Genomic DNA, 25,762 nt, shown 5'->3' with positions numbered 1-25,762 from the left:
CGCATGGTCTCTGCTGCAGCTACTCAGCTCTGCCCTTGTAGTACAAAAGCAGCCAAGGCAATAAGGAAACAGATGGGCGTTTATAGAACTTTGCTTATGGGCACAGAACTTCGATTTCTTTACAGTTTTCATGTGTCATAAAATATTATTCTTCTTTTAACGTTTTTTTGTTTTTTTTTTTTGCGGTACGTGGGCCTCTCACTGTTGTGGCCTCTCCCGTTGCGGAGCACAGGCTCCGGACGCGCAGGCTCAGCGGCCATGGCTCACGGGCCCAGCCGCTCCGCGGCATGTGGGATTTTCCCGGACCGGGGCACGAACCCGTGTCCCCTGCATCAGCAGGCGGACTCTCAACCACTGCGCCACCAGGGAAACCCTCTTTTAACTTTTTTCAACCATCTGAAAAGGTAAAAATCATTCTTAGCTAGCAGACCACACAAAAAACGGGCACGGGGATCGGGGTGGAGGGGGGGAATGGGGTGTTAGTGTTTAATGAGGACAGAGTTTCACTTTAGGAAGGTGAAAAACTCGGGAGATGGATGATGGTGAGAGTTGCACAACATGTGAATGTACTTAGTGCCACTGAACTGTACAGTTAAATATGGTTAAAATAGTATGTTTTATATTATGTGACTTTTACCACAATAAAAAAACATTTAAAAGAAAAACAGGCAGCAGGCTAGGTTTGTCCCAAGGGCCCTACTTTGCCAACCCTTGAACTAGCTGATTGTCAAGGGCTATTTTAGAGCTCTGTTAGGCATTGATATGCTAAGCTTTTTAAAAATATTTTTTTTCTGTCCCACGAACACTATTCAAGAGTCTTATTCCTTTCTCTTAGATCAATTTAGAAGAAGAAAATAAAAGGTTTTATTTCCCTTTATTTCTTCCCTGACATTTGCTGTTTCATTTGGTACGTCTAAGTTTCTGACCTATATGATTTTCCTCTGCCTGAAGAACTCCCAGCATTTCTTGCAGGCAAGTCAGTTAGTGATGAACTCACTCAGTATATGGATCTGAGAAAACTTAGTTTTCCTTCACTTTCGAAGGATCATTTCACTAGATGTAGAATTCCAGGTTGGTGTTTTTTTTCTTTCAACATTTTAAGTATTTAGAAACTAACACAGCATTGTAAAGCAATTATACTCCAATAGAGGTGTTTAAAAAAAACCCCAACACTTTAAGTATTTGACTGTACTCTCATTTGTATGATTTCTGGTGAGAAGTCCCCTGTAATTCTTATCCTTGTTTTTACATAGTTAAGGTTTTTCTTCTGGTTTCTTTCAAGATTTTCTCTTTGATTTTCTGCACTTTGAATACAGTATGTCTAGGTGTAGTGATCTGTTTTGTTCTGTTTTAATGTATACTGATTGGTGGTTTCTGATCTTTCTGGATCTGTGTTTTGGTGTATGTCATTAACTTTGGAAAATTCTGTGTCATTATTCCTACAAATATTCCTACAAATATTTCTTCTCTTTTCTCTTTCTTTTCCTTCTGGTACTCCAATTACACTTAATGCCTTTTGATATGTACCATAGTCTTTGGATGTTCTGTTTCATTAAAATTTTTTTTCTCCCTTTTTTCAGTTTGGGTAGTTTCTATTGACCTCAAGCTCACTGAATTTTTCCGTGGCCATTTAGAGTCCACCGATGAGTCCATTAAAGGCATTCTTCATTTGTTACAGTGTTTTTGACTTTTAGCATTTCCTTTTTAAGGAGTTGTTTTTTTAAGAAAGAGTTTCTATCTCTGCTTTCATTACCATCTATTTTTTCCATTAGAACCTTTAACATATTTAATCATAGTTATTTAAAATTTCCTATCTGATCATTTCAACATCTGTGTCATATCTGGTTTTCATGACTGCTTGTCTCTCCAGATTGTGTTTTTTCCTTGCCTGGTAGCATGGCTCATGATTTTTTGCTGAAAGCCAAACACAATGTATCAGGTAATAGGAACTGAAGTAACCAGGCCTTTCACATGAGGTTTTATTTAATTTGGCCAGGAGTTGGGCTGTGCTCAATGTTTGTTGTAGTTGTAAGTGCGAGAAGCTTCAAATTCCCAAGGTGTTCTTGTTTATGCCTTGTCTCTTAAATTAAGGTTTCCCTACGTGCTCTTCAGAGACAGTGTCTTGGAGGTCTTTGAGCTGTAATCCACTGTTATTATACCAGAGCCTGTCGGTGTGGTGGGAGGGTATGGATGGGGAACAATGTTCTATCACCTCCCAATTAAGGGCAAAAGTGGAGCGACTTCCCTTCTGTAAATGCAGCAGCACTTCCCCTACTGCAGTGGAAGGAAGACCAAGAACATGTTGGATTAGGTGAGGGTGTCTCAAGATGAGCGACTTGCCTTCTGCTGCCTTCCATTTCTTCAGCAGATTTTGAAGTGAGCCCATCAACTGAGAACGTGTGTGAAGCTCAAACAGGAAGTTATGAGATAGCCAACTCAGAAGGGGAGAGAGCAAGCTTGACAGGAAAACCTTTTAGGTTTGGTGGGCAGTGTTGACGCACTAACTAATTTACTTATTTATTTATTCATTTATTTATGGCTAACTCATTTAAAGTTTGCACTCATGAATTAAAAATGCAGCTTGTCAGCCTGGTGTGAGTGATTTCCTCCCCACCCCAAAGCATTCACCTGCTTGGATGTGAGCTTGGATATCATATGGCAGAGTCGAGTTCCCTCGGTGTTGGAGATTTGTCAGGAAATATGACACAGAAAGGGGGAGGTGAGGAAGTTGAGGATATTTGCAAAGGACTGATGAGGAGTGATTATAACGATGGAGCCAGGGGGAGAGGAAAGTGAAGGCAGAGTGAGGCGCAGTAATAAATAGTACCAAAGGTGTGGTTGAAATGGATTGAATATTTGTAGAGAACGTTCAGTAAGTGATCTGGAAAGAGGGGCAGTGGACAGAGTGTACCTTCTCAACTTGTGCTGGGATCTGAGGTGGTACAGTCCCCAGCGATGGCAAGGTTCAGCATGTGGCTATGCAAGGTGGTAGCTGAGGAGGAGGGATGGAGGAAAAGGGTTCAGATGAGGAAAGAAAAGGGTGGAGAAACCAGCTTTGGCTCTAATGTTAAAGTCACGGAGGTTGACCAAGGAATGGAGAAAACCTCTGAGACCTCGATGCTGGAATATTTAGGAAATGAAAAGGCTTAACAGGAGAGAGGTAGGACATAACAGTGAGAATGGGTAGACAGTGGCATGGCCAGATGGTCTGAATGTCATGAGGGCAGGGGTTTGTGTAGGAAGACGGGAGGGAAATCATTTGAAGCAGCAGTGGAGAACCAGGGGGATGCTTGCTTTACTTCTTGGTCTTGAGATGGGTGGGGTGAAGACAGCTAGGTTTCAGGGAGGGGATGTCTTTGGGGGAAGCCAGGGTTCCAAGAAGGTCACAGAAGGTCGGAGTTCAGAGAGGAGGTGGAAGGACATAGTGGGCATGCTGTTTACAGAAGAAGAATTCAGAAGGCAGAAGGAGTCAGTGAGGAGCTGGCGGGCTCTGCGTGTCCAGAGCCATGTGGAGTTCAAAGCCCCTGGTAAGAGAGGATTCCTGGTGGACCTGAACTTCAAACAGCGACTGCAGTAATAGAACAGTGAGGCACATCACACAGCCAAGCACATCCTGGTATGTGAAGAACTTTCCAGTTCTCCCTCCCAGCTGAATTATTTTTAGGACTTTTGTTTAATAGAAGGATTGCAAAAATAATTTTCTTTACAAGTAGCTTTGGTAGATTAGTTTGTTTAGGCTGTCAGGCAGCCAAGCAACTTAGGGAAGATTGTATTTATTCATATGTCTTCAGGTAGTATTGGTATGGGGATGTCAGCTTCACTGATACACTAGCAGGAAGAAGGAAAGACCCATTAATTAGTTGAGAACCTACTATGTACCAGTTGTACTATGTACCAGAAGTACCTGCTACTGAGTATGCTATAATTAGTCTATAGGTGCTAAATACTGTATATTTAAGTATACTGAAATTTGTATATTTACAAAATTTTGTTTTAAATACTGTGTATCAGTGATTCCACTGGAGACCAAGCTGCCCTATTGGAAAATCTGTGGGTATTGCAGTCAGTCCTGGATTTGAATTCTAGATTCTTGGCTGACAAGCTGTGTTATTGATACTTTGGGCAAGTGACCTATGTTCTCAAGCTTCAGTTTTCTCATCTGTAGCGTGGGAGTGATAACATCCACCTGTTAGAGTTTCTGTCATCGTCCGGGTGATTCTAATGAGCAGGCAAGGCGGAGAACCACTGGTACAGGTGATGAGTATTTGTTCCATTTTATAGATGAGGAAACCAAGGCTCGGAGAGGCTAAATAAGCATAGCAATGCGCTGTTCATGGTCACACAGCTCTTAAGTGGCATGGCCGGGACTGACAGCCAGTTCTCTGACCTCAGGACCCTGGCTTTATCCATCGCAGTTAGTTTCTGGCCAAATTCAAGGGAAGTTAAAGGAGCCCCCCCGCAGTGTGGCTGCCCAGACTGTTGGCAGCATGGGGCGGGATGAAGGGATCAGGTGAAGAGAAGGCAGGCTCCATGGAATCTAGGTCACTAGTTCCCAAACCTGACCGTTCTTCCAAATCACCTGGGGAACGTTTCATTTATAAATCTCCACGGACCATCCTAGGCCTACTGGCTCAGAATTTCTGGAGCATGGGAACCAAGAACATGTATCTTTATAATCTGCCCCCCTCTCCAGTGATTCTGAGGCTCCTAGTCTGGTTCAGGTCCTTGGACCAGCTTTTGGGAACCCCTGAGTTCTAACTGAAGTCCAAAAATGATCAAGAGATTACAGTCTAGTAAAATACTGGGTGCCTGGCATTGCCAGCAGCATTGGTCCCTAGGGGCTGAGCTCTAGTGCCTTGTTTTCAGATCTTTGGTGCATTACTTGAAACACACTTGAGCTGTCATGGAGCATCTGAACATGGAGTATATAGGAGACGTCAAGTTGGCAGACTCTGCAGTAATAGAAAGAGTTATTTGTTCTTTAGAGCTATTGCTCTTCTTTCCTCCCTCTTGAGGTTCCTGCCCACTCAGTCAGATTAGAGCTGTATAAACAAGCTTGTACTACTGAGCTAGCACACATCTTGTAAATTTTCTCTTTTCTCTGAAGTACTTAACATTGCTGATGTCAGAAAAAAAATCCACTGGGTTTTAATGGGCTGAGGCAAACTACGTGAATTGGATATAACACAGAGGGGAGGAAATAGCGCCAACAGAAATTCTTATGTGGCAGCATAAATATTCAGACTATATTACAAGCAGAGTTTGGTTGCCTGTCCTGAAAGGTATTTCCCTGAATCGGGTTTCAAGGGCTGGACGCTAGACGTGGCGAGCGTGATGTGTAGGGCTTCTTGCTGTGCGTGATGCTGGTTTTAGTGGCGTTGTAGTGTAACTGTAGTGTTCTGCTGCTTAGTTGTGTATCAGGGTCACCCGAGAAGCTAATGGCTCCATCTCAGATGCACTGAGTCAGAATACCTGAGGAGGAGGAAGTCTTTCTCCAGTGATTCTGACGTCAGTGGCCCGGCAATTTCACTTGGCCAAACACTGGCCAAAAATAAGATGGCTGGTCAGTTGCAACAATTCATTCAGTGCCAAGAAAATTCGTGTGACTTGTTTTATTCCCTCTTCAAAAGCAACCCTGCAAAGTAGAGGGTTCTCTGCTTCCAGGTGAAGAGCTGGAAGTTTAGGGTGGAGGAATCAATTACCAAAGGCCACACAGCAGCCTTGGTGCGGCCAGAGCTGAGATGTGATTCCTGGTCTGACTTCAAAGCCCCTCCCTTTTCCACATCATCGAGGTCGTTCCCACCTGCCCTGCTCAGCATCATTATCTGCTGGACCCTAGGCTTTGCTTGCTGAGGGGCTGGCATTACAGAGGAAAACAGCTGGCATTTGTTGTAACCGAAGCTACAAATGCAGTGTAAGTTTGGAGTGAATTGCAGTTCTGACTTTCAAAAGATTTACTAATCAGAGTCATAGATGCTCAATTGTTCTGTTATTCACAGGGTCCCTCCTCACTATACTTTCCACCCTCCCACATATTCCTTCTGATCTAAATTGCTCGTGGATTCCAAAAGTGGTTTCCTGAGTTCAGGGCTGGTCCGTGTCAATAAACCCTGGGGGAAATCTTCATGTGTGATTCCATCCCTAGGTCTTTGTTGATAAAGAGCCTTCTTTGCTGAGCAGTTTTAATGGCTTGTTAACCAGATGAGTGTTCTAGACGGAGTACACTGTATCTTAGTGAAATCTTATCAGTTCTGTCATTAATTAAAAATATTAAGAATCTGCCTGCCAATGCAGGAGACACTGGTTCGAGCCCTGGTCCGGAAAGATCCCACATGCTGTGGTGCAGCTAAGCCCGCGAGCCACAGCTACTGAGCCTGTGCGCCACAACTATTGAAGCCTATGCGCCTACAGCCCATGCTGCGCAACAAGAGAAGCCACCGCAATGAGAAGCCCGTGCACCACAGCGAAGAGTAGCCCCCGCTCGCCGCAACTAGAGAAAGCCTGCGCGCAGCAATGAAGACCCAACACAGCCAAAAATAAATAAATAGATAAATTTTAAAAAAAGTTTGAGTGCCTTCTAGGTGCCAGGAATAGAGGGGTAAACCCAACCGACAAAGACTCTGCCCAGGCAGAACTGGCTTTCTAGCAGCGGAGGTCCCTGATAAACAAGCGAGCAAAGTCATATGAATTCAGCTAGGTACAAATCCCTGTTATTTCACTCTCCTCATTTGACTGTCTTCCACTTAATCTCCTTGAGATCAGATCATCGTCATGTGTTTTTCCTCCCGGGTGTCTACCACTTCTGCGGCTTCAGATGTTCATACCTGTGTTGGGACGCAGGCTGGAAGGGCCCCTTCTGCCTCCCGCTCCTGTTCATCCTTCTGCTTTGATGGTACTTGCCGCCTCTTCCTGCTCTGTGCTGTCATAACTGAGCACCCACATATTACAGTGTCCTGCATTTTTGGACATGTGTCACCCCTCCTGGACTCTGAACATTTTAAGGAGAGACGATCTGTGTCTGATTTATCTTTATGTCTCCAGCACAAAGCATGGAGCTTTGTGCAATTGGAGTCTCAGTGTTTGCTCCAAGATTAAACGTTGAGTCCCGCGGCACCTAGTGGTGGGTGCTAGTATTACAGGAATTGCTCCATGGAGAGGGATGCTGAGTCTGGGAGGGGATGCTCTAGCTTAGCAGTTTGGTGATTCTTTGAGAAGTTCAGCATGAACATCGTCATGATTAGAGGAGAAGAGCTAGCATATAAACAGTGATGATGGAAGAGAGGTGGCATGGAACATTCTGGTGAGTCTCTGAAGAAAAGTTAGAAATTTGAAATTCTGAGGTTCTAGGACAGAGCTGGAATACTAAGGATGTATAGCTAACGTCCCCTGGGGCTGTGGCTTGACCTGGTTCCAAGAGCTAGTTAGTTGCAGATCAGGTGGAGAATCCAGGCTTCTCAGTTCAGAGGGTTTTCAACTATGCTGGGACTGTGGTTTGTGACAGATAAGGAAACAAAGGCACAGAGACGTGGAGTAACTTGCTCCAGACCACACAGCTAGTGAGTGGAGCCTGGATTGAGACATAAGAGACAGATCTGTCTGATGAGAGAGGCCAGCTTGTCGCCACTAGCTGTCATGTCTCGGAGATCGTGAAATGCGTGGTTGTAACACATTTGCAGTTTTCCTCTTCTGTTAGTTGAAAGCGACTAGAGAAAAAGATTATTACTAACGTGTTTTCTTTCTATTGAAATATAGTTGTGTATTTTCAGAAAAACATTCACAAATATTAAAAGTCCCTATATTATTTACTGTATGTATATACATGTATATCTAAGTAATCTAAAGAAGGTTTTGTTTTTCTCCACCACTAAATTAAAAATACTCCTACTTCATTTTTATTGTACTTCATTTAAAAATAAATATTTATACTATGTTGTAGTGAATGAAAATCTAGTTCTTTAATTTTAGGAACCCAACTCTATAGTCAGTGATTTAATTAGAAAATCCTTACCTGTGTAGGTTTCACGGCTAGTACTCTCTAACATCTGTTGACATGTAGACTAGAAAGTGGTTCCATCGCTGTTTTAGAAGCTTCTTTCTAGACACAGAAAAGTTAAATGACTTGTCTGAATTTCAAAATGAGTTGACAGAGGAACCAAAAATAGAAGCTTTTCTACTACATATTAGACTCACTAAAGTTCCAAACATAGAGGCTATGTACATTCACTGAGCAGTCTAAAGTCCAGAGCCTGGGACACCAGCCTGTTTTAACACACAGGAATGTTGCTCTTGGGGGTGGAGGGGTGGCCAGGGAAAGGCGAAAGGAGGGCTGACACGATTGTTTCACGATTGTTTCATTTCCAAACTTGCTATCATTGCACAGTTTTCTGGGTGGAAGATAATATGCTCATTAAAGTGAAAGTGTTCATTTTAAAATAAAGCAATAGAAACACAAGATGACTCTGTTACACAGATAAATGAGATACATAAATGGACTCAGTTTTTTTTTTTCATGCTGTGTCATATTCTGTGTTCAGGCAAAAGAGTAGGTAAATAAGTAGTTGTTTAAAAATGAAACGGTGTGTTGTTCATTTAACTTGAAAAGCTACTGACTAGAATAATAGTGTTTTCATGTAGTACAATATTCATAGAAATACTGATATTACAGTGGGTAGAGATAATAGAATGACGCTCTTTATTTCTACTTGTAATCTAACTTTTAAAATGCACCCTGATTCATAAATGATGAAGAAAACAAGCAACATTATTCAAATGGGATACTTGGGGCAATTAAATTCTTAGCTTAAATTATAAATTCCTGTTTCTTCCCCATCTTCTGCTGAAATCTGTTTTTACAGGATGACCTTTGGTACCAACTTATTTTATAATAAAATGTTTCCTGAGTTTTTATTTTAAATTGAAATGGCCTTTTCTGTCAAGTATGGTATTTATAGAGGTTTCTTTGATGAAAAGCCTCTGAATTTTGTGCAAATAACCCAGGCAGGCTCTTAGATTAGTGATAACATTTGTATAGGACTTTAATGGCTTTATATAATACTTTACACTCGATTTATTTGACCCTTACCTGTGAGTACTCAGTGGAATTCACATTTTACTGATGAGAGCAATGTAGGGGAAGGTGGCTTGGCATGGTTCTGGGCACATAGCAGGCATTCAACATGTTCACTTTAAAAGGATGGTAACAAAGGGAACCCAACAGGTTATTTAACTTGTTCGAGGTCACCCAGCAAATAGTGCACCATACCAAGAATTGAACTTGCTTCTTTAACTCAAAAACTTCATATGCTTTCATTGTCTCACTGCTGTCTTTTCAGGCTGTTAAAAAAAAGGTCAAATTAGAAAAATTCATTCTTATTAATTGGGATGAAATTCACATAACTTAAAATTAATTTTAAAGCATACATTTCAGTGTCATTTAGTACATTCACAGTGTTCTGCAGACATCACCTCTATCTAGTTCAAAAATGTTTTCATAATCCCTAAAGGAGACCCCATATCCATTAAGCAGCCATTCCATTCCCTCCTCCCCGCCCCCAGCTGCTGTTAACTACGAATCTGCTCTCTGTCTCTATAGATTTCCCTATTCTAGATATTTCATGTAAATGGAATTGTACAATATAGGACTGTCTTAGTCCACTCAGGCTGCTATAATAGAATACCATAGACTGAGCGGCTTATAAACAACAGAAATTTATTTGTCACCATTCTAGAGACTGCAACGTCCAAGATCAAGGCTTAAGCAGATTTGGTGTGTGGTGAGAACCCACCTCCTCGTTCATAGATGGCTTTCTTCTCACTGTGTCCTCACATGGTAGAAGGGAGCTCTCTGGGATCTCTTTTATAAGGACACAAATCCCAGTCATGAGGGCTCTGCCCTCATGATCTAATCAAATCCCGAAGGCTCTACCTCCTAATACCATCAGATTTGGGGTTAGGACTTCAACATATAAAATTTAAGGGGACATAAATATTCAGTCCTTAGCAGTGACCTTTTGTGTCTGGTTTCTTTTACTTAGTATAATGTTTTCGAGGTTGATCTATGTTGTAGTGTGTATCAGTACTTTGTTTGTTTGTTTTAAAAAAATCTTTATTGGAGTATATTTGCTTTACAATGGTGTGTTAGTTTCTGCTTTATAACAAAGTGAATCAGTTACACACACATATATGTCCCCCTATCTCTTCCCTGTTGCGTCTCCCTCCCTCCCACCCTCCCTATCCCACCCCTCTAGGTGGTCACAAAGCACCGAGCCAATATCCCTGTGCTCTGTGGCTGTTCTCCACTAGCTATCTATTTTACGTTTGGTACTGTATATATGTCCATGCCACTCTCTCACTTTGTCCCAGCTTACCCTTCCCCCTCCCCGTATGCTCAAGTGCGTTCTCCAGTAGGTCTGTGTCTTTATTCCCGCCTTACCCCTAGGTTCTTCATGACATTTTTTTTTTCTTAGATTCCATATATATGTGTTAGCATACGGTATTTGTTTTTCTCTCTCTGACTTAACTTCACTCTGTATGACAGACTCTAGGTCCAGCCACCTCACTACAAATAACTCAATTTCATTTCTTTTTATGGCTGAGTAATATTCCCTTATATATATGTGCCACATCTTCTTTATCCATTCATCTGTTGATGGACACTTAGGTTGCTCCCATGTCCTGGCTATTGTAAATAGAGCTGCAATGAACATTTTGGTATGTGACTATTTTGAATTATGGTTTTCTCAGGGTATATGTCCAGTAGTGGGATTGCTGGGTCGTATGGTAGTTCTATTTGTAGTTTTTTAAGGAACCTCCATACTATTCTCCATAGTGGCTATATCAATTTACATTCCCACCAGCAGTGCAAGAGGGTTCCCTTTTCTCCACACCCTCTCCAGCAATTATTGTTTGTAGAGTTTTTAATCATGGCCATTCTGACCGGTGTGAGATGATATCTCATTGTAGTTTTGATTTGCATTTCTCTAATGATTAATGATGTTGAGCATTCTTTCATGTGTTTGTTGGCAATCTGTATATCTTCTTTGGAGAAGTGTCTATTTAGGTCCTCTGCCCATTTTTGGATTGGGTTGTTTGTTTTTTTGATATTGAGCTGCATGTGCTGCTTGTAAATTTTGGAGATTAATCCTTTGTCAGTTGCTTCATTTGCAAATATTTTCTCCAATTCTGAGGGTTGTTTCTTCATCTTGTTTATGGTTTCCTTTGCTGTGCAAAAGTTTTAAGTTTCATTAGGTCCCATTTATTTTTGTTTTTATTTCCCTTTCCCTAGAAGGTGTATCAAAAAGGATCTTGCTGTGATTTATTTCATAGAGTGTTCTGCCTATGTTTTCCTCTAAGAGTTTGATAGTGTCTGGCCTTACATTTAGGTCTCTAATCCATTTTGAGTTTATTTTTGTGTATGGTGTTAGGGAGTGTTCTAATTTCATTCTTTCACATCTAGCTCTCCAGTTTTCCCAGCACCACTTATTGAAGAGGATAACTTTTTTCCACTGTATATCCTTGCCTCCTTTATCAAAGATAAAGTGACCATATGTGTGTGTGTGTTTATCTCCAGGCTTTCTATCTGTTCCATTGATCTATATTTCTTTTTTTGTGCCAGTCCCATACTGTCTTTATTACTGTCGCTTTGTATTATAGTCTGAAGTCAGGGAGCCTGATTCCTCCAGCTCCGTTTTTCGTTGTCAAGATTGCTTTGGCTATTCAGGGTCTTTTGTGTTTCCATACAAATTGTGAATTTTTTTGTTCTAGTTCTGTGAAAAATGCCAGTGGTAGTTTGATAGGGATTGCATTGAATCTATAGATTGCTTTGGGTAATAGAGTCATTTTCACAATGTTGATTCTTCTAATCCAAGAGCATGGTATGTCTCTCCTTCTATTTGTATCATTTTTAATTTTTTTCATCAGTGTCTTATAATTTTCTTCATACAGTTCTTTTGTCTACTTAAGTAGGTTTATTCCTAGATATTTTATTCTTTTTGTTGCAATGGTTAAGTGGAAGTGTTTTCTGAATTTCACCTTCAGATTTTTCATCATTAGTGTATAGGAATGCCAGAGATTTCTGTGCATTAATTTTGTATCCTGCTACTTTACCAAATTCATTGATTAGCTCTAGTAGTTTTCTGGTAGCATCTTTAGGATTCTCTATGTATAGTATCATGTCATTTGCAAATGGTGACAGCTTTACTTCTTTTCCGATTTGGATTCCTTTTATTTGTTTTTCTTCTCTGATTGCTGTGGCTAAAACTTCCAAAACAATGTTGAATAATAGTGGTGAGAGTGGACAACCTTGTCTTGTTCCTGATCTTAGTGGAAATGCTTTCAGTTTTTCACCATTGAGGACAATGTTGGCTGTGGGTTTGTCCTATATGGCCTTTATTATGTTGAGGAAAGTTCCCTCTATGCCTACTTTCTGGAGGGTTTTTATCATAAATGGGTGTTGAATTTTGTCAAAAGCTTTCTCTGCATCTATTGAGATGATCATATGGTTTTTCTCCTTCACTTTGTTAATATGGTGTATCACATTGATTGATTTGCATATATTGAAGAATCCTTGCATTTCTGGAATAAACCCCACTTGAGCATGGTGTATGATCCTTTTAATGTGCTGTTGGATTCTGTTTGTTAGTATTTTGTTGAGGATTTTTGCATCTATGTTCATCAGTGATATTGGCCTGTAGTTTTCTTTCTTTGTGACATCCTTGTCTGGTTTTGGTATCAAGGTGATGGTGGCCTTGTAGAATGAGTTTGGGAGTGTTACTCCCTCTGCTATATTCTGGAAGAGTTTGAGAAGGATAGGTGTTAGCTGTTCTGTAAATGTTTGATAGAATTTGCCTGTGAAGCCATCTGGTCCTGGGCTTTTGTTTGTTGGAATATTTTTAATCACTGTTTCAATTTCATTGCTTGTGATTGGTCTGTTCATATATTCTATTTCTTCCTTGTTCAGTCTCTGAAGGTTGTGCATTTCTAAGAATTTGTCCATTTCTTCCCGGTTGTCCATTTTATTGGCATATAGTTGCTTATAGTAGTCTCTCACGATCCTTTGTATTTCTGCAATGTCAGTTGTTACTTTTCCTTTTTCATTTCTCATTCTATTGGTTTGAGTCTTCTCCTGGTTTTTCGTGGTGAGTCTGGCTTATGGTTTATCCATTTTGTTTATCTTCTCAAAGAACCAGCTTTTAGTTTTATTGATCTTTGCTATAGTTTCCTTAATTTCTTTTTCATTTATTTCTGATCTGATCTTTATGATTTCTTTCCTTCTGCTAACTTTGGGGTTTTGTTGTTGTTCTTTCTCTAATTGCTTTAGGTGTAAGGTTAGGTTATTTATTTGAGATGTTTCTTGTTTCTTAAGGTGCGATTGTATTGCTATAAACTTCCCTCTTAGAACTGCTTTTTCTGCATCCCATAGGTTTTGGGTCATCATGTTTTCATTATCATTTGTTTCTAGGTATTTTTTGATTTCTTCTTTGATTTCTTCAGTGATCTCTTGGTTATTTAGTGTATTGTTTAGCCTCCATGTGTTTGTATTTTTTACAGATTTTTTCCTATAATTGATACCTAGTCAGAAAAGATACTTGATACGATTTCAATTTTCTTAAATTTACCAAGGCTTGATTTGTGACCCAAGATATGATCTATCCTGGAGAATGTTCCATGAGCACTTGAGAAAAATGTGTATTCTGTTGTTTTTGGATGGAATGTCCTATAAATATCAATTAAGTCCATCTTGTTTAATATATCATTTAAAGCTTGTGTTTCCTTATTTATTTTCATTTTGGATGATCTGTCCATTGGTGAAAGTGTGGTGTTAAAGTCCCCTACTATGATTGTGTTACTGTCAATTTCCCATTTTATGGCTGTTAGTACTTGCCTTATGTATTGAGGTGCTCCTGTGTTGGGTGCATAAATATTTACAATTGTTATATCTTCTTCTTGGATTGATCCCTTGATCATTATGCAGTGCCCTTGTCTCTTGTAATTGTCTTTGTTTTAAAGTCTGTTTTGTCTGATATGAGAATTGCTACTCCAGCTTTCTTTTGATTTCTTTCATTTGCGTGGAATATCTTTTTCCATTCCCTCACTTTCAGTCTGTATGTGTCCCTAGGTCTAAGGTGGGTCTCTTGTAGACAGCATATATATGGGTCTTGTTTTTGTATCCATTCAGCCAGTCTATGTCTTTTGGTTGCGGCATTTAATCCATTTACATTTAAGGTAATTATCGATATGTATGTTCCTATTACCATTTTCTTAATTGTTTTGGGTTTGTTATTGTAGGTCTTTTCCTTCTCTTTTGTTTCCTGCCTAGAGAAGTTCCTTTGCCGTTTGTTGTAAAGCTGGTTTGGTGGTGCTGAATTCTCTTAGGTTTTGTTTGTCTGTAAAGGTTTTAATTTCTCCGTCAAATCTGAATGAGATCCTTGGTGGGTAGAGTAATCTGTGTAGTAGGTTTTTCTCCTTCAATACTTTAAATATGTCCTGCCACTCCCTTCTGGCTTGCAGAATTTCTGCTGAAAGATCAGCTGTTAACCTTATGGGGATTCCCTTGTGTGTTATTTTTCTCTTGCTGCTTTTAATATTTGTTCTTTGTATTTAATTTTTGATAGTTTGATTAATATGTGTCTTGGCGTGTTTCTCCTTGGATTTATCCTGTATTGGACTCTCTGTGCTTCCTGGACTTGAATAACTATTTCCTTTCCCATATTAGGGCAGTTTTTAACTATAATCTCTTCAAATCATTTGTCAGTCCCTTTCTTTTTCTCTTCTTCTTCTGGGACCCCTATAATTCGAATGTTGGTGCATTTAATGTTGTCCCAGAGGTCTCCGAGACTGTCCTCAATTGTTTTCATTCTTTTTTCTTTATTCTGCTCTGCAGTAATTATTTCCACTATTTTTTCTTCCAGGTCACTTATCCGTTCTTATGCCTCAGTTATTCTGCTATTGATCCCTTCTAGAGAATTTTAAATTTCATTTATTGTGTTGTGCATCATTGTTTGCTCCTTAGTTCTTCTAGGTCATTGTTAAACGTTTTTTGTATTTTCTCCATTCTATTTCAAAGAGTTTGGACATCTTTACTATCATTATTCTGAATTCTTTTTCAGGTAGACTGCCTATTTCCTCTTCATTTGTTAGGTCTGGTGGGTTTTTGCCTTGCTCCTTCATCTGCTGTGTGTTTCTCTGTCTTCTTATTTTGCTTAACTTACTGTGTTTGAGGTCTCCTTTTCACAGGCTGCATGTTCGTAGTTCCCATTGTTTTTGCTGTCTGTACCCAGTGGCTAAGGTTGGTTCAGTGGGTTGTGTAGGCTTCCTGGTGGAGGAGTGCCTGTGTTCTGGTGGATAAGGCTGGATCTTGTCTTTCTGGTGGGCAGGTGCACGTCTGGTGGTGTGTTTTGGGGTGTCTGTAGGCTTATTATGGGTTTAGGCAGCCTCTGTGCTAATGGATGGTGTTGTGTTCCTGTCTTGCTAGTTGTTTGGCATAGGGTGTCCAGCACTGTAGGTTGCTGGTCGTTGAGTTGAGCTGGGTCTTGGTGGTGAGATGGAGATCTCTGGGAGATTTTCACTGTTTGATATTACGTGGTGCTGGGAGGTCTCTTGTGCACCTGTGTCCTGAACTCGGCTCTCCCACCTCAGAGGCACAGTCCTGACACCTGGCTGGAGCACCAAGATCCTGTCAGCCACACAGCTCAGAATAAAAGCGAGAAAAAAAGGAAAGAAAGAAAGAAGGTAAAATAAAATAAAATAAAGTTGCTAGGGCTTCCCTGGTGGCGCAGTGGTTGAGGGTCCGCCTGCCGATGCAGGGGATGAGGGTTCGTGCCCCGGTCCGGGAAGATCCCACATGCCGCGGAGCGGCTGGGCCCGTGAACCACGGCCGCTGAGCCTGCGCGTCCGCAGCCTGTGCTCCGCAACAGGAGAGGCCACAATAGTAAGAGGCCCCAATAGTAAGAGGCCCGCGTACCGCAAAAAAAAAAAAAAAATTTGCTAAGATAAAAAATAATTATTAAAAAATTTTAAAAAATGTAATAAAAATAAAGAAAACAGAGCAAGCAAACCAAAAAACAAATCCACCAATGATAACAAGTGCTAAAAACTATACTTAAAAAAAATAAATAAAATGGACAGAACCCTAGGACAAATGGTGAAAGCAAAGGTATACAGACAAAATTACATACAAAAGCATACACATACACACTCACAAAAAGAGAAAAAGGGAGAAATATATATATATAGATATCGTTGCTCCCAATAGTCCATCGCCTCAGTTTGGAATGATTCGTTGTCTATTCAGGTATTCTACAGGTTCGGGGTACATCAAGTTGATTGTGGAGATTTAATCCCCTGCTCCTGAGGCTGCTGGGAGAGGTTTCCCTTTCTCTTTGTTCTCACAGCTCCCGGCTCAGTTTTGGATTTGGCCCCGCCTCTGCGTGTAGGTTGCTGGAGGGCGTCTGTTTTTCCGCTCAGACAGGACGGGGTTAAAGGAGCCGCTGACTCGGGGGCTCTGGCTCCCTCAGGCCTCGGGGGAGGGAGGGGCACGGAGTGCGGGGCGGGCCTGTGGCGGCAGAGGCCAGCATGTCGTTGCAGCAGCCTGTGGCGTGCCTTGCGTTTTTCCGGGAAAGTTGTCCCTGGATCCCGGGACCCTGGCAGTGGCGGGCTGCACAGGCTCCCCGGAAGTGGGGTGTGGAGAGTGACCTGCGCTCCCACACAGGCTTCTTGGTGGCGGCAGCAGCGGCCTTATCGTCTCAAGCCCGGCTCTGGGGTCTGCGCTTTTAGCCTTGGCTCGCGCCCGTCTCTGGAGCTCCTTTAAGGGGCGCTCTTAATTCCCTCTCCTCGCGTACCAGGAAACAAAGAGGGAAGAAAAAGTCTCTTGCCTCTTCGGCGGCTCCAGACTTTTTCCCCGACTCCCTCCTGTCTAGCTGTGGCGCACTAGCCCTTTCAGGCTGCGTTCACGCTGCCAACCCCAGTCCTCTCCCTGGGATCAGACAGAAGCCGGAGCCTCAGCTCCCAGCCCCGCCCGCCCCGGCGTGTGAGCAGACAAGCATCTCGGGCTGGTGAGTGCCGGTCGGCACCGATCCTCTGTGCGGGAATCTGCGCTTTGCCCTCCGCACCCCTGTTGCTGCGCTCTACTACGCGGCTCTGAAGCTGCCCCCCTCCGCCACCCGCAGTGTCCGCCCGCGAGGGGGCTTCCTAGTGTGTGGAAATCTTTCCTCCTTCACAGCTCCCGCCCACTGGAGCAGGTCCTGTCCGTATTCTTGTCTCTGTTTTTCCTTTTTTCTTTTGCCCTACCCAGGTACGTGGGGAGTTTCTTGCCTTTTGGGAGGTCTGAGGTCTTCTGCCAGCATTCAGTAGGTGTTCTGTAGGAGTTGTTCCACATGTAGATGTGTTTCTGGTGTATTTGTGGGGAGGGAGGTGATCTCCACGTCTTACTCTTCCACCATCTTGAAGCTCCCCCCCAGTACTTTATTACTTTGGATGGCTGAATTACACTCCATGGTAGAGAGAGACCATATTTTTTTTAACCATTCATCAGTTGATGGACATTGAGTTATTTCCATTTTTCGGTGAATAGTGCTGCTCTGACAGACATTAGTGTTCAAATATTGGTTTGAATACCTGTTTTTAGTTATTAAGAGTAGAATTGCAAGGTTATATGGTAAATTCTATTCTGTGGTAAATTCTAACTTTTTGAGGGACCAGCAAACTGTTTTCCATGGTGACTGAACCATTTTATATTCCTACCAACAATGTACAAGGGTTCTGATTTTCCTACATCCTTGTCAATGCTTATTTGAGTTAAAAAAATTATTATAACCATTCTAGTGGGTATAAAGTGGTATCTCCTTGTGGTTTTGATTTGCAATCCCTTGATAAAATATTCATATTTTAATGCATAGAATTAATCATAAAATGAGCTTTGATAAGACAAAATCAACATGAAAATGAGCGGCTTCATCTATCTCCAGGAGATTATTTAAGATTGGTGTATGATCTCCCCTAGAGTGAATGATTCTGGGCTGAGAATAAAACACATGTTGCTTTGAAATTAGAAGAATGTATGTGGATAATAAGACTACAGTTATCCCCAACTTAAAAAAATACTGCTCAAAGTAATGAGGAAAAAAAGAAATTACATCATGTTTTGTTTCCATGCCACCTGACAAAAGATACTTAGTTCTTTGCATGGCATTTCTTTATGTAATCCTTTCCTGTCTTAATGGTCTATTTATTTATTTTCACAGTGTGAGTGAAGACACCCAGGATGGCTCAGGGATCCGGGGATCAGAGAACAGTGGGGATTGCAGACCCAGAGGAGAGTTCTCCAAATATGATAGTCTACCGCAAAGTAAGGCATCTGCTTAAACGCTGGGGGTGCTGCCGTGTACGTGTCTGTGTTCTGTGTACGGTTGACTGACGGTTGATGGCTCCACAAATGTTTTCTGCCTAAATGGCCTTGAATGTTAAATGAATAATTTTCTTCTCATATCCTCTGATTCCCGAATTTTAAAATTCAAGGAAGTTAGGTCTTGTCATCCTTGGTATTGAACACTTGAAAAACACTCTATGGCTTAGTTTTCTTTAAACCAAAGATTGCCTGAACAATGCAGATAGACACGTGTTGTCCTTTTGCGTAAAGGCCTTAGTGTAACATTAATTAATTGAATGTGTTCAAACCCGTAGTACAGATAAGATCTGGTCTAGATACTGTGGGAGGGACACAGAGGTGTGTATGTATTAGACAGTTTACAGCTGGTAGGAGACATAAGATGTACACAGATAACTGTTATAGCGTCCAAGTGTTAATTTCCAAAAGAGAAGTGCAAGTAGAGTGTTACATAATCTCAGAGGAGGGGGCGATTACTTCCAGCCTCTGAGATCTGGGATGGGCTGTGGAGGAGAGGCCTTTGAACTCAGTTTTAAAGGATCTGTAGGATTCCCTTCTGTGGAAAATAGAAGTGAAGAGCAGCATTCAAGGCAGTGAGATGCATTCAGCAAAGGCAAAGAGCTAGAGGAAGTGAAGGGCAGCCAGAACCAGTTAGCTTGGCAGAGGATGAATTACAAGTAAATGGAGTAAATGGAGGAGAGATTTGGGGAGGAGAGTCTGGGATGGAGCCAGATTTTAGAATGTTGGATCATAGGCAATTTAATCATCAAAAACTTTAGTGCCAGGAGTTGTAAGATCAACATTTCTTCGGGATTATGAGCCTTGCACCAGTGTGCCAAGTGGAATGTTATCGAGGGTGGGTTGGAGGCTTTGGTGGGGTGCTTCCGTATCTGTGAGAAAGGTAAGGAGGACCCTAATCTAGCAGGGAAAATGCCCCTCAGAAAGGAGCAGGACTGAGCAGAGGGATTAAAGAGTCTGAATTAGCAATGACTTGGAAACGGAATGAATATGAAATTAGAAGGTGAATAAAGAGTCAGAGATAACTGGGTTTTTGACCTTGGGTGATAGAAAGGCATTGGTGCTATTAATTCAAATAGGAATATTGGGAAGTATATGTTTTAAAGGAAGGAAATATGGTACATAAGTTTTATTTGTGCATTGCTGAATTTGAGGAAACAGTTGCTGCTTCTCATACACCTTTTTGATGTCTGCACGTTTGTAAAAATGTAGCCTAACTGTATCATATATTAATAAGGAAAATGAGTTCATCTCATTCATTTCGCTAAATATTTGAGTTGTCTGCTGAGTTCTGTGTATTCTGCAAGATTCTGTGTGCTGTCTATGTTAATCATATGTGCAATGTTGAACTAGATATTCCTGGATGATCAATATGGTGAATTTTTCTTTTTTCCTTGTAAAAACAGAGCTCTCAAACTAATCTTGCTTTTAGTACCAAATTCCTTAATCCTTTGCTTTGAAAAAGAATGCTTAGATAACCCATCCCTAAGAGAGATGTTTATTAAGTTGTAGTAAAGAAAAAAAAGATTAGTGGGGCTAACCAAGTTGTGAGGCATATAGAATAATATAGAGACGTTTGTTCGTTACCTTCTTAACCCACCTCAAACTAGGAGACCCTCTGCCAAGCACATAGGAACATGGGGTTTGGGGTCAGATCTGGGTTAAACTTGCAACTCCGCCACTTCCTAGTGGTGTGACCTGGAGTCGGTTATTTAACTTCTGTGAGTCTCTGTTTCTTCATCCAGAAAAGGGGGAAAAGGTGGGAGAAAGGATAGTACCTCCAGGAGTTATTGTGAAGATTCATTTGGATAAAGTAATTAAAGCATCTTACATCCTGCTTGGCATAGAAGTGGTCCATGATTAATGCTTCTTTTTTTTTATCTTTCGGTCTTGTAGCGATAGTAACACTTGGAGAGGAAATAAATTATAAAATATATAAATGTTAGTGCTGTTAATAAGGTGATTAAAGTGCATGTATACAGTGAGTTGCTTTTTATGACACAGGAGAACAATGCAGATATTTTATATTATTCAGGAGATTGCAAATTAATGGATTATAAAAGGTTAATAAGAAATGTAAAGGTCATGTAATACAAACACCTTCCCACAAGAATGTTTGGTATTATGTTGAAAGGGAAAACTTCCTACAGGTTTGTGGGAACTTTTTAGGTGGTATCAGGGGGCTCTTCATTTTTAAATTTTAATTTAGCTACAAAGTTGTAAAATGCTGTAATTGTTTAGAGAAATGACTATTAGTTATTTGGTTTCTATATTGGAAATCTGTCTTGCTTCCTCATGATAAATCTGTGGGGGGTATGTATGTGTTCATGTTATTTGCTATGTTAGTTAATTGGTATAAAAGGGACATTGGATCTATTAGATCTATTAGAAAGAAAGCAGGCACACTTATTGCCCCGTATGGGTCCAGGACCTGGAATCATTTAAACCTAGTTAGTTTGACTAACTTAGGCCCTGGTTGTGTTTGAAACATGGGCTATTCACCTAGTTTTCTGCTGTAGACTGACCACTGCCTATGACCAAGACTTACCTACTGCAGGACACTATCCTCAAGGTATAGGTAAAGATTGAATCTTGAAACCAAGGTTGATTCAAAATATTTTCTATGGAAGTCCTCTTATATAATGATTTATTCAAGGACATAGCTATAAAATCAAACATTTTCTCAGAGTTCTACAGCAAAAATTTACATTAAAAATGTGGAAATAGTGCTTTCATTTTAATTTTCTTTCTCTTGCTTGTTATTTCTTTCTCTTGTCAGATGTTTTCAGTGTGAAATTTTTGCTTGGACTATGTTGTGTTGATTCAGATGCTGACATTTAAAAAGCTAAATCTAGAGAAATGAAACTTTTGAGTACACCTCCGACTAATAAGTGTCCATAATGTTGTTGTGACTTTTAAATGCCATTTAGGATGGTAACCTTCTGACATATGAGTAATGATGGGTGGGTTTCTTTTTTTGTTTTGTTTTTTTTTTTTGTTTTTTGTGGTATGCGGGCCTCTCGCTGTTGTGGCCTCTCCCAGTGCGGAGCACAGGCTCCGGACGCGCAGGCTCAGCGGCCATGGCTCACGGGCCCAGCCGCTCCGCGGCATGTGGGATCTTCCCGGACCGGGGCACGAACCTGCATCCCCTGCATCGGCAGGCGGACTCTCAGCCACTGCGCCACCAGGGAAGCCCAATGGGTGGGTTTCTTAAGCCTATACTTTTCAGAATACTCTTTATTTTCTTTTCATGTGTTCTATGTCATTAACTATGAGAAGTTATCCTTTCCCAAGGCATGATTTATTTATTGACTCGAGCACACTTTCTAATTTAGTTTTTTTTATCCTTCATATTCACATTTTGGATTGGAGGTGTGCATGAAAAATGTGTTGGTCACATTAAAAGTCTACTTAAAAGAAAGCCTTAATTATTCATTGTCGTCTAGACCTGTTAACCTTTTTTTCTGTTTTCTTTTTTTTTTTTTTTTTAATCCTGGATCCAAAAGATCCTGGGGTCATTGAATTGCCCAGTGTAATGATGATATTTGAACCTGGCTATACATCAGATCATTTAGGGGTACTTTATAAAAATGCTGGTCCTCAAAGAACCCCCAAGTTGTTTGTGTTTAATATGTCTGAGCTGGGTCCTAGGAATCTGAGTTTTAAAGTGTTCTCAAGAGAATCTGATGCCCAGCTAAGTCTGAAACACATTTATTTAGTGTCTTTTAAAATATCCAGGTGGAGTATGCAGTGTAAAGTCATGGGGAAGTTGGTGTCTTGAATTGGGTTTTTGATTTTGTAATTATTTGCAGATCTTTCAAGATGTAGAAAAACCAGGCTCTTATGGAGTTAGAATTGAGGAATTTTAGTAGCTTCATCTTAGAGATTTTCTAGTCAATACCCTCATCTTATAGATGGGAAAATTAAAGTATGGGGAAGATGCATAACTTGCTGAGGGTTTCTTGACAATTTCCCAGTGAACCGGTGACTGTGTCCAGGTAACTCGACAGCCCAGTTGGTGTCCTCTCTCCTGTTATGTTATCAATCACAAACTAACATTACTACATTGTTGGGGCTGAAAGCCATTGGTTAAATTAAATAATGAAAATACCACGTGGCAGATGTTTGGTTTTCGAGATTATTCTCAGAGGTGTGACTTGGGTTACCTTTGATCATTTGTAATGCTCAAGTTTCATTCTTCTTGCTAGTGCTCTTGTTTCCTGGGTGAAGATGTTCTGAAATGTTTACTTTCTTTTATAGCTAGGAATTCTTTTGAGTAAGAGTAGGTTGCTTTCTGATTTTATCTGGTTCTCTGAGAGGTGTTGGTAATGTCTCCTGACAAATTTCCACCTGGACTGGCAATGTTATTTGGTAGAACTCTGGGAAATTAAATGGTAGGTGGACAGAGAAAATTGTAGCTTACCGTGACCCGGGCTAGGGTCAGGAGGTGGTACAATGTGATGGAAGATGCCAAACAGGGAGCCAAGAGCCCTGGATCACTTACTGCTTTGGTTCTCTCGATGGGGAACTTCATCTTCCTGGCTCTGTTTCTTATTTTGCCTTCCTCCTTCCCAACTAAGGAACACTTCTTACAAAAAATATGTATGTATTTAGTGTCTACATAAAATAGAAAGAAGCATGATACAATTAACCCTGTTTACTCACAGGGTAAACTTAATAAATAAACTCAATAAATAAAATACTGTTTTGGCTTCGTTTCCTCTTATGTAAAGTGATGGGGATTGGACTAAATAATGTGCACAGAACTTCTCTGCAGTGATTTTGAGAAAGCTAGCAACAGGACATTGTTTTGGAATGCATTGATGGCAGTTGTAGAGGCCAGTGCAGCTGCGAGTCAGGGAACCTGCAGACCCTGGTGACCAAGGCGCGATGAGGATTAGAAACTCTTTAATTAGCAAATATGTATTGAGTGTCATTTGTGTGCCAGACACTGTTAGATGCTATGAAGGCAAGATGAATACTATTCCCTGAAAGAACCCATTGCCCAGTGGGGCAGAGATGGGATAACTAGGCAATTGCAATGCACATAGAGGTACACTGAGGGGTCTGGGAGGAGACAGAAGGGTTGGGAGGTCCATATCAGGAGAGAGGATGATGATGTCATAGAAGACATCCAGAGGGTTTGGCCTGTCTTAATTCTTGAAAGACAAATAAGAATTAACCTTGCAGAGAATGGGAGAAAAACTGTGGAGGCAGAAGGACTAGCACATGCAAAGGGACAGAGTTGTAATGTATATTGAGTTCTGGAAACTTCCAGTGGCTGTTTTCCTGGAGCTAGGTTTCTGTGATGAAGGTTGAGAAATAAAGCTGGTTAGGTAGATTAGGGCCAGATCATAAAAGATCTTATACATCAGGCAAGGAGTCTGGATGCTGTGCAGGTATCTTCTCTTTCTGTCTCTGCACCCACAGTCCCCTGCTCTATATGATGCACACTGTACCATGTGGACTGCATCTGCAGGGCTCCCGTGACCTCTGCTTTCAATTGAATTTGGTCCATGGGAGCCTGAGGAGAGGTGGCGGGGGAGGAAGAAGAGCAAGTTCAGGGTATTTCTTCCCCTGGCCCCCTCTTGGCAAGGTCTCGCACTGGCTGTGTCCCTTGACTGAAGGTCATTGCTCCTCTCTAGGCAGACTGCTCTCCTCCTCTGGGTCCAGATACCCTTTTCTTCTTCTACTCATCCTTTTGGGCCTTGGGGTGGGGGTTCCAGTTTGTATTAGTAATCTATTGCTGTATAACACATCACCCCCCGACTCAATGGCTTAAACACGACATTTATTGCCACAGTTTCTGTGGGTCCATAATCCAAGTGCAGATTAGTTGGGTCCTCTGGCTCAGGATCTCTCACAAGCTACAGTCAAGATGTTGGCTGGAATTGCAGGTTCACCTGAAAGTTCAACTGGGGAAAGGCCCACATCCAGGCTCACTCATGTGGTTCTTGGTGGGATTCAATTCCTTGAGGGTTATTGAATGATCGCCTCGGTTCCTCACTGTCTGTTGTCTGGAGGTTATTCTCAGTTCCTTTTCATATGTGTCTCTCTATAGGGTAGGTCACAACATAGACGCCTGTTTCATCAGAGTAAGCAAGGAAGAGGTGGAGGGTGGGGGGGTTGGCAGTGGGAGTCACACGATTTTATAACCTAATCTTGGCTGGAACACTCCATCCCTTTCATTAGGGGCAAGTCTCCAGGTCTAGCCCTCAGTCAAGGTGAGGGGTTTATACAAGGGCACAAATACCCAGAGGTAGAGATCATTATGTGCCACTTTAGAAGCCATTTACCATAGGGTTCTACTTCCACAAGTCAGAGGTTCCTGAATGTTCCCTCATGGTTCCCCTATGCCCTGCTACTTCTTTATACTTGATCCTTTCTGAAATAAACCTTCCTTGAATTGTCCTATATTTTATTTGCCATCTGTTTGCCGGTAAGCCTCTGACTCATATAGGTCTAATCCCGGAAGCAAAGAGAATCCACTGAGATCCCGTTTCTCTTCGCAATGAAATTCTCCACAAAAGGATTTAAATCAGGGAAGTCGTATGTTCAGTGTTCAGGATGGGATTGCGGAGGGAGGCTGTAAGAGAAATGGTAGGATTAGGAAGCAGAAGAATAGTTTGGTGACCTTATAGGAATTCATGGGAGGGAAAAATGATGTCCAACTCAGGGGCAGTGATAATGTAGATGAAGAGAAGTGCTTGAGAGCTGTTTAGGAGGTAGAATCTACAGGATTTGGTGACTGATAAGATGCAGGGCAGATCTGACGGTAACGAGAGAGAATGAGAGGGTTCCTCTCACTAGGTTATATCTGGGAGTTGTCTGAAGGTCTCTGGGGCAACAAAATTTTGAACCAAATAACCATGGACCTGGATTGCCTTCCCCTCTTCTTGTGTGTAGATAAATCAAGAGGGTCATGGAAAGAGGCTGTAACTGGACCAGGATATCTGGCTACTTATTGTCACTGCCCCGCTAGTTCACTTTTGGCCCTGCACAAGTTGTTTCTATGTTTTATTAAGTCCAGTTTTGTCATCTGTGAAGTGAAGTGTTAACTAGGCTGAGTGATCGCAAAAGCACTTTCAGTTCTAACATTCCAGGGCTTTAATAATCTGTAATAAAGAAATCCACATTTTATTATGCTTATTCTTTCATAGCCTCCTTTGCTTTCTTTTTAATTTTCTTTAAAAAGTTAACCCAAGTAAAATTTTAAAACACAGGGATGTCAGTATGTTTAAAACAAATACTTTCTGATCTTGGCTGTCTTTCATTTTCTTGTCTTTTTTTTAAACATTAAATAAGATTCCCAAGGACAAACTACAGAGAGTGTTCTGGGTAACTAACTTAATCGTTCAATCT

The 25,762-nt window shown here is 41.2% G+C and overlaps 1 protein-coding gene across 1 annotated transcript in view; it reads left to right on the top strand.

The window, feature by feature from the left end:
• The first annotated feature begins 18,250 nt into the window (after positions 1-18,250).
• The window catches only part of RGS6 (regulator of G protein signaling 6), a 537,436-nt gene continuing 529,924 nt past the window's right edge, over positions 18,251-25,762 (top strand). Inside the window, 1 exon segment of the mRNA XM_065871495.1 lies at positions 18,251-18,343. Within this exon segment, the coding sequence (XP_065727567.1) occupies positions 18,260-18,343 (84 nt within the window). The 5' untranslated portion in view covers positions 18,251-18,259.

Source organism: Phocoena phocoena, chromosome 2 (genome assembly GCF_963924675.1).
Source record: "Phocoena phocoena chromosome 2, mPhoPho1.1, whole genome shotgun sequence".
Classification (NCBI taxonomy): Eukaryota; Metazoa; Chordata; class Mammalia; order Artiodactyla; family Phocoenidae; genus Phocoena; species Phocoena phocoena.
Note: the sequence above shows the minus strand (reverse complement) of the source record. Positions and strands in the feature narration are given on the sequence as shown.